This window comes from Brassica napus, chromosome A7, assembly GCF_020379485.1.
Source record: "Brassica napus cultivar Da-Ae chromosome A7, Da-Ae, whole genome shotgun sequence".
NCBI lineage: Eukaryota > Viridiplantae > Streptophyta > Magnoliopsida > Brassicales > Brassicaceae > Brassica > Brassica napus.
Window position 1 is genome coordinate 3,549,202 of NC_063440.1, and position 9,243 is coordinate 3,558,444.

Here is a 9,243-nt window from a genome sequence, read left to right on the forward strand (position 1 = left end):
TCGGTTTGGTTAGTTCGGTTCTAGTATTTTTCCAACTGAAATAAACCATAGTTAATTTGGTTTGGTTTGGGTTCAATTTGTATTTGATTCGGTTGGGTTTATTTTTTAGATCAGTTTAATTAGGTTCTTCTTAATTAGGTGCTTCTTAGTTTAATTTTTGTATGAAAAATCATGTTTTAAAACATAAGTTATGTAAATATAAACTATGTGAACTAAATTCAATATAAAACTGAAATAAAAACTTTTAAAAAGTCATAAAAAGTATATAAGAATTAAAACAAATGAAAGTTAACTATAGAAAAAATCAACATCATTAGTAATGCCTCTTCTATCATTATTAAAAAAAATTGCAATGAATCACTTTCTATCTGACGATGTGGAGAAGAACTTTTGTTTTTAATAAAATTTGCTTTAGGTTTTAGGTTTAGATTTAACATCCACGTTTACATATATAAGAATATAAAGATACATACTTTTCTATTTTTAAATCAAATATTTTAATGATTACATATTCAGTTAGAAGAGTATATGTTAATGAATGAAAAATGGAAAATATGTGGTTTGGTATTAGAATTTTAGTATATTAGTATTACTAATATTTTTAATTTAAATAATTACAAAACACATTGGTTTCTCGGTTCGGTTTAAAACCAAACCATCCGGGTTGGGGAAATCTTCAACCGAATGGTTTGAAATATATTTTGGTTCGGTTTGAATCAGTTTTGGTTTGGTTTGACTCGGTTTGGTTCGGTTTTTTTTTCACCCCTACTTAAAAATTTAAGAAGATGATATACGTATTTAAGAACATCTACTAAATTTACATATAATTTAAATTCAGTAAAAAATACATAAATATATATTCATGAAGGTTTTCCTAAATATACATTTTAAAATGTGTTTTAAATACTTATTTATAAAAAAATTTCTTAAGTTTTATGAAAACATTATACACATTTATTAATATAATTCTAAATCTTAAGAAGATCTTATACTTATTCTATTTTTTTTCTTAGATATGCATGTAATTCAAATTCAGAAAGATAACATGCATATGTAGGAAGATCTCCCAAATTTTTTTAATCATTTCCTAAAATAAATTTGAAAATATATTTCAGGAAGAAAATTTTACAAAACAATGTAAAAATTAGTTTTTGAATTTTACTTTATTTTATTATTTTATTATTTATTTATGGAGTCGTTTAAGGACAAAAATATATTTTAGTGGCTATTTTAAGGGTGTAAGTGGTGACTGGTGACCAAAGAAATTATGAAACACTACATTGTTTAACATTTATAAGAAATTTCACCATTTAAGAGGAATAGTTTTCACTTTTCATTCTTTCTCATTCTTTTTATTGTAGGGAATGAAAAAAAAAATTGTTCCTTATTAAATTTGTTTAGGAAAATCATTTCTCATCATTCCTATAATTTTATTTCTATCCGTTCTTTCCTATTTGTTCCTGGTGTTCATGTGATGGTGGTTATTAGTTAGACCCGAAGTCATTTCTCTACAATAATGATAATTATTATAAAAAACACTAGTTATGAATTTGTTAGTGAGAAAATAACTATTTTGGGAGACAAACGATCCATTTTTACAGTCTAGATAACCGTTTGCAGTTTGCAGCGTTTCAACTCCCATCATTTCATTGACGGATCCTAAACCCGAAAAAACACACCCCTAGAGACATTCATTTTCGTTCTTATTCTAATCCATCCTTTCTAAAGGGAGGTACATCTTCAGTAGAAGTTAATCAATGTGTAAATCTAGCGACGACCCATATATATTAGATGCTTTACTCAGTTTTGAAAAAATGTGTTCCATTTAGCTATATTAAAAATATATCCATAATTTTTTATTTTTTTCTAAGCTGGAAAAACTCAAAAATAAACTTGGGGCCTAATCCATCGTTTCATTTGCTTGGGCTATGGGCCGGGCTTCATTTGCTTGGGCCATGGGCCGGGCCTGTGTAAATCCTTTTATATATATTCTTTTACTGGTTCTTGATATGTTCATACTGTTTTCATAGAGAAGAAGAGACCAAAGTATCTAAGAATGGTGAAATTAACAATCTTAAGAAAATTTTACTACAACCAACATGAGGATGATTGTAAATGGCTTGGCTGGAGCATCCGAAAATAGTGGTGTACAGAGTACAGTCCATGTTCAGACACGCAAATAAGCAAAAGAGATGGTTTCATCGTTGGTGTTGCCATCTCAAGAAGAGAAGCTTTCTTTCTTGACCAAGTCCAGCTTTACCCTTGCGATTCTCGTCTTGGTTTAGCTGCCAAGATGGCTCAGCTCGTGCTTTTTAGACCTAAGGTGGATGAGATCTCTATAAGATGGCTATATGGTATAATCTCAATGAGACTTAGTAGCAAAGATTAAAGAAGTAAAAAGATTATTTAGGATTTTGTTGCCTTGTGAAAAGAGTGAAGCAGGAGGATACATGGTTGGATTCGCAGGCTCGAAATACGCAATAAGATCTTTTTTTTATTTTTTTTGAGCAACACGCAATAAGATCTTATCCTGTAAAGGTCGCAGATGGAAGCAACACAATAACCCTTAAACCCTTGTTGGAAACAATCAACACTGAAATAGAGAACTGAGTCGTTATATGTATGGTAGTTAATGGAGTTTCAAAAGGGAGTACTGCAGAATCTGTTCTGGAAGAGCTTTGGATGCGATTCATGCAAAGGATCATCTTCTTCTGTGTGTCTGAACGGGACGGATTGTGCGGTTTCAATAGCAAAGTGCAAAGCTAGGGGAGGTGAAGCTAATTGCAACATCCGAATTCAGGTGGCGTTTTCAGGGACAGAAACCTTGAGTCACTGAACTCTTTGTACGAGGTTAAGAATATGAGGCAGTACTCGCTTACCGCCCTCTGTGCAAATGCTGTAAATTCTTTGAGCGGAAGACTTTTGTAAGAGAGAGAGACACATTGTAATGCAGCAGCTGCTATGTAACTGAGGTTCCTAAATAGGTCTTTTGAACTTTCATGTCTTAACAATGATGTAGCAAATAACTTACACCTCCCCAAGTTTGCAGACAAAAACAACATATCAATAAGATAAATGCAAAAGAAAGAAACACACAAAAGGTTTATATACAGAACCCTTCTGTCATTGTTGTATAGAAAACCCCCCAAATTGATGTTTTATACACAAGGAAGAATATTTAAAAGAACCCCAAAAAAGCACTAAAAAGAAAAAGAGAATCAAACTGTAACAAAGAGAAAGATGAGCAACTGGTTCAAGTCAATCATAGGCTACCTCCCTCATTATAAACATGGTGCTCTATTACTCTGACCGGCCGTTTGAGTTCTCCCTTATGTCTCTCAGAAGATCTTTCAGCTCGGGGAATACCGTTCGGAGTAGCAGCTCCAGTATTGCAAATGTTAGTTGCTTTATGCATACGTTTGACTGCGGTTAATGATTCACGAGTCAAGCCACAATGATGGATGATCCAGCCTAATTAAACCCTTTGCTCTGAAAAAGAAGACTAACCTGAGTGAAATAGAAGATGTCTCTTGCGCATCTCCTGTACTGATTGTGCCCTACCAAGCTCACCAAGGCTGTTGGCGCCCCATCTGATCATACATCAAGTATTGAGGCTACTTCCAATGAGACTAAAAACTAACTAGAGGAGTTAATTTGAGGAGAGCGTAAGATACTCACCGAAAAGGAATTTCTTGATTTCACTAGCCCTACGTGAAGCTTCAAATTGCTGCTCAAAGGAACTGGGTTTAACCTCCTTCATGCCACCAAGTTGGCCTGCGATTTGGAAAGCATTATCACTAGGGTCGGTCCTATCCGATGCCTCTTGACCGTCACCCACTCTGGTAAAGAACACGCCATTTGGCCAAAGAAGCTGCAGAGAAATTCAAATACGATTATTACAAGCATCACAAATTGGAGATATTACTCCATTAATACTATCATTTCCTCTGCTTTCTTACATCAACCAAAGTAAACTAAGCATCTTTGGATACTATCCTACTTGAGTTGTAATAGATTTCAACGAATGATCAAATATGATATCGGATCTCATAAGCAGGTGAAGATTCAGTTTACTTGTGAAAAAGATCAGGGAAAAACTTAAATCTTACATCTTGAGCCCAACGTATTCCATGAGCTACTGTGTCTTCATTCCGCAGCCAACACACTTCCCTCAGGAGCCAGTCATCCACAGCATCTTCCATAACTAGCTGTAATATTTGCTTTGATATCCAGAAAACTTGCCTCCTATAGTAATACCATTTTAAGATTATTCAAATAGAACAGCATGATCTACGAACAGATAACATCAGAAAGAATAACTACTTTGTCTCACCTTAACCAGCCCCTTCTATTTAACTGAAACACTTTATCGACTAGGTTCAAAATCGGCACACTGACATTGGGCGGATTCCACTGAAAATAAAAAGCAGAGGATAAGTATTCCGAAGATTCAAAATCAGAAGATACCAAAAGAACTAGCACTTTAAATCTCTTTGGTAATATTTTTCACTAAGCATAGTTAAATTCTAGGTGCAGTGATCAGATTGGGTCATTTGGCTTATGTATGTGTGTCATCAAGAAAAAATGTAGACTGTGCAAGAGAGACACTAAAGGACCATTTATGATGTACCTCAGGTACGCCAGTAGGACTATGAGCCACACTTGTGGATGGATCGGCATGCTGCGAATCGCTGAACCCTCTTACTTCAGATTTCGCTTTATAATCATTCTCCTTATCAAAGGGCACATTCTCAGGCTCTCCAAGACGTCTAACCACTCTTGGTGGGAAACACTTAGAGTCCAATTCATTATCTGAGTGCCACCCATTAGCTTCTGAAACAAGTCTACCTTCCCCTTGGGAATTCTCTCCAAGTTTGTCAATGTCTTCATTATCGGAAATGCTGCTGTGCATTGATTCGGTTGCAGTTTCCTTAGCGAGCTGAGTGTTTATGTCATGTACACTCCAGGAGAGATGGCGCGCAGGAACTTGATCATTTTCTTCAAGTGGAGATCCTACAACCTTGCGCATAAGGCCACCCGAGACCCCTTTAAACTGGCGTACAATATCGTCCATGGCATCATCAACATTAACTGCTCAATTCCAAAAAGAGTATATTGGCAAAGTAAAGCAACACAGGTAAACAATAACCACTTCTCTATTCATTCTGATCATTTTTTTTTGAAGCTACATATTGACAAAATACCTGCAAGAGTTTTCATCACCGATGAAGACTTTCCAAATGAATAGTTCTACAAAACGAAAACGGCAATGGTCAGATCATCTATGCAAATGGGGTCTGAAAGCAATAAAAGGTATTGCACTTAGGTCCTCACTTTTGAGGACTCCCTTAGAAAATCCCAAACTTCATATTGTTCAGCAACATTAGCTATAGACAAGAGATCCTGCAGAAAAGAGAAAAATGGCCTAATAAGAAAATGATGATGGTAATTATGTTTTTTTTTTAAATTGCTAAGGGGCTTAATAATACTTGTAGGTATTTGTCCAGCTGAATACAGCGGCGATGAACAAAAGCATCTTCGGTGCTTGATGAGAATATACGCTTGGGGGGCAACTGTAAATTGTAATTCGGGATTTCTTTGAGTTGGCGATGCAACCGCTCGAAATTACTGTATCTGAAGGGAAGAAAACAAGCAATGACAAAGTCAATATCAAAAGCTAGTGATATGAGTAACTAGTCCAATGATGTGCACAAGAAATGAGAAAATAACCTTCTCTTAACAAACCAAGTTTTGTTTTCCGTATCTGTCACCGCAATAGAATATACTGCAAATGATTTTGATGACAGCTTCTCAAAATAAGCTCCAAGAACCTGCAGCGACACAGACATAAGATACAATCTTCTGAGAGCTCTTCAACACAAAAGCAATAGTCATAAATTGCAAAAACACATACACAAAACGGAAAAGGTTGGTCAAGTGCATGTCTGTCGCACACAAACAAAAAAACAAGAGAGTAATACAGACCCAAGAGCTTACCCGACATTTCAGCTTTGAGCACTGCTGACTCTCTTTGTGAAGAACGATGTTTGGAGATTTACTATCACATGTATGATTCTCATTGTGCTTGATGTAAGCACTGGTGTAGAAATCTGTGATAAGAGGCCCCTCACCGACTCCTAATAGTGCCAGCCTCGTTTCAGGTTGTAAAAGATCCGACGTACTATTAGATCTCTTAAGTCTATTCTTATTCCCATCAGAAGGAGGTTCATTTCTAACACCAACCTCATACATGTGGCGCCCACCTTCACATGAAGCTGTTCTACTAATATCCTCCTCGATTTGCGCTAGTGAGTGCTTATCAACGCTAACTCTAGGGGGCAAATGTACCACTGCTTTTTCTTCTGCACCAGTAGTAGTACTAACTGAAGAGCCCGTTTTCAGAGATTTTTTGTGCTCTTTCTTTTTGTAGTTTCTTCCTTTAGTCCACATGTTTTCGAGGTTTTCGGGAGTAAGAACCTCGGTTCTCCTTTGCGTTGCGACCTCTAGCATCCGAGCCCAATCACCAGAGTGCTGTTGAATGCGCAGTTCAGGATGTCTTTCATCGTCTACGGATGGTGTTTCCTGCTCATCAACTTTTGCCAAATTCATACTTTTTGCTTGGCTATCGGAGGCTGACAATGAGGCAGAGTAAACACTCTGTTCTTCCCCAGAAAACTGCTCAAAGTTTCCCTCTTTAATAATATTGATAATGATCTCAAGCACTTCGTTGATACGCCTGGGAAAATATGGAAACTAAATTAGCATCTCTACTTTAGACAAACTGAAAGCAGCGTCTAAAGAATAGTTTCCACTGGATATATTTATCTGAAACTCTGAAAGCATAAGTTGTTCCTCGCTAGTTCGTATTATAAAACACCAATAACATTCTGGAAGACAGATAGGTAGAGAACTTACTCGGGGGCTGCTAAATTCAAAAGAGGTTGAACTACCAAGCAAGTAACAATCTCCCTAGCTATTGTTCGAACAAGAGGGCACTGAGCTTCTCGTGGTCTGAGAACCACAGATAATATGCCAGCGACTATTTTCTGAAGAACCTGTAAGAAAAAACAAAGAGAACGTTCAGGTAAAACTGAAAACGCCACTGCCTAGTTTTCATCAGAGCTATGCCGTCATACCTTGTACTCACTCTCAGGTGAGATGAGTGCAGGATAAAGTTCGCCAGAAGCCATAAGATGGTATTTCAATCTGTCATCTCTCTCTTCAGATGACAATGTCTTCATAACATCAGTACCTATAGCAGCGTGGTTTCTTCTAAAAATCTCCAAATGATCACCTATCAGATCAACTATATCCCTGCAAAATCAGGCATTTGATATTTCATCATCATCCAAATCAAAACTCGAGAACTTTGATGGCGAAACAGGACTAAAAGACGGCACCTAGTTAGCAGGTCGACGATATTGATCTCTTTAACCCTTACAGAAATTTCACCAAGAGCATCCATGATAACTCCACGGATGAGTTCAGGGGCCTCTTTATCAGGCGTGATCAAAGAGTACCACAAATTAATAACGAAGTCATTAAGGATCTTGTCGATGAAATCATTGATGGCAGCTTCCACAACAGGGGAGTCGATTTTCTTCTTCCACCTAGGAGGTGGTGGGGTAGTGGAAAGACGAGGATCGTTCAAGGAGAGCTGCTTCTTGTCGGGATAAGACAACCTGCTCTGTCTTGGATCTGGCATAACTTTCCATCTGAACTCAATCTGATTAAGAAGAATCCGAAGAGCGCCAAGAATGAGGATTGCCATTGGCAAATTCATCCACATAGACTTGCTCGTGTCTGCATGAGAGAGCAAAAGAGAACATCAATAATGATTAAAACATGAACAAACATATCAAGTGAAGTGGGTTTCTGAGTTCCAAAATGATCTTAATTCCACAAACAAATACAGAATCTCTTGTCTGAAACTAGAAATCGTGATCTTAAAAGTCATCCAAATCCAATTTTTGCAGCTGTAATGATAACCAAAAGTGTCTGAAACTAGAAAGGTGTGAGAAATAGACGTACGGGTCAAGAAGTAGGTGACGGAGAAGATGCACAAGGCCCACCATACGGTCCGTATTTTGGCTTCCTCGATCAGATCCTGTATAGTCTCCATCGCCTTCATCGCCGCCGCACAAATTCGATCGCAGGGAGGATTTAGCTTCTTACTGTAGCCCGAAAAGGGAGAAGGTCGTCAAGATTTGGATCAATTACTGATGATCCAACATCGTGGATTCTTCCTTCTTCTTCCTTGGATTTTTTTTCTTCTTTTATTACTTTTTGGGCATTGTTCTTCTTTTTTTTTTTTTTATTAGACTGCGGAGACGAGACAATTTCTCCGGACACATCAACAAAGGTAATGCGGTGTCGTTTGCTCTCGGATGCAAGTGCTATTGTTTACAACACATATTTAATTAACTCTTTCCCAAACGTCTTTTCTCTTTTCTTTTCTTTTTCTTTTTCGAATTTAGAAAAAAAAAAAATTGAATGAATCCCCTACATTATTTTTTTTAACACTTGATATATTATGTTATTACAAACTCGGAGAAATATTACAGACGATTCTACAACCGACAATTCTACCTACCTTACGAAGATTCACGTCTGACTGCATCACCTGAGCTGCCCTATCGGATCCATCCTTGACGATACTCTTTGCGTCATGCTGCAAATCTCTTGTAAGCCGTTTCTCCATTAATTCGCATAATTCCACTTTTTCCGGGAATCGAAACCCAAACCTGCTGATGTAGAAGCATTAAACCCCTACATTATTTATGAAGTGATTTTAAAAAAAAATTGCTTATGTGTCACTACCACATTCATTTTTAAGAAAAAAATGACCTGGCTTGGTAGAAATGATGACTTGTCTTAATTTTTATTATGACATGGCAAATTTCATTTATGATGTTATACATTTTTGGTAAATTTTTTAAATATAACCATTACTTATATTTACTACCATTAATGAAGATTTTAAACTAATAACATAATTATAAATATATAAAATTTCTAAATCAACTTAGAACTGAAAAATAAAAATATTTGAATTTTATATATATATTTTTGCCAAAATTAATTATGAATATATTTGTTATTTAAATGCTCAAATTATGCATGAGTTTTTCTTGGGGGTAAACACGTACGTTTACCAACCAATAACAGTTTGTCACTACGTATTCAATTTTTGTTTTAATAATTTACCAAGTTGTATTATGTTTTTAAAATATAAAGGTGTTT

At 36.2% G+C, this 9,243-nt stretch overlaps 1 protein-coding gene across 1 annotated transcript; it reads right to left on the reverse strand.

Moving 5' to 3' along the window:
- Nucleotides 1-2,968: 2,968 nt before the first annotated feature.
- On the reverse strand, nucleotides 2,969-8,384 carry LOC106409424. Its single transcript, XM_048737249.1, has 15 exons — nucleotides 8,032-8,384; nucleotides 7,401-7,803; nucleotides 7,137-7,314; nucleotides 6,916-7,055; nucleotides 5,998-6,736; nucleotides 5,731-5,831; nucleotides 5,490-5,634; nucleotides 5,335-5,403; nucleotides 5,205-5,250; nucleotides 4,631-5,091; nucleotides 4,334-4,413; nucleotides 4,110-4,245; nucleotides 3,679-3,871; nucleotides 3,508-3,590; nucleotides 2,969-3,423 (listed from the first exon to the last, which is right to left on the reverse strand). Exons 1-15 carry the CDS (start codon nucleotides 8,129-8,131, stop codon nucleotides 3,301-3,303), a joined length of 2,997 nt encoding a protein of 998 aa, XP_048593206.1. The 5' UTR covers nucleotides 8,132-8,384; the 3' UTR covers nucleotides 2,969-3,300.
- Between the last annotated feature and the right edge of the window lie 859 nt (nucleotides 8,385-9,243).

Bases quoted from the DNA above. Each gene is read 5' to 3' on its own strand.
- LOC106409424 (XM_048737249.1), bottom strand. From the start codon at position 8,131: ATGAAGGCGATGGAGACTATACAGGATCTGATCGAGGAAGCCAAAATA. The intron at 5,832-5,997 runs GTAAGCTCTTGG...GTGTCGCTGCAG, and splicing joins GCTCAAAGCTGAAATGTCGG to GTTCTTGGAGCTTATTTTGA. The intron at 3,872-4,109 runs GTAAGATTTAAG...ATTTCTCTGCAG, and splicing joins GAATACGTTGGGCTCAAGAT to CTTCTTTGGCCAAATGGCGT.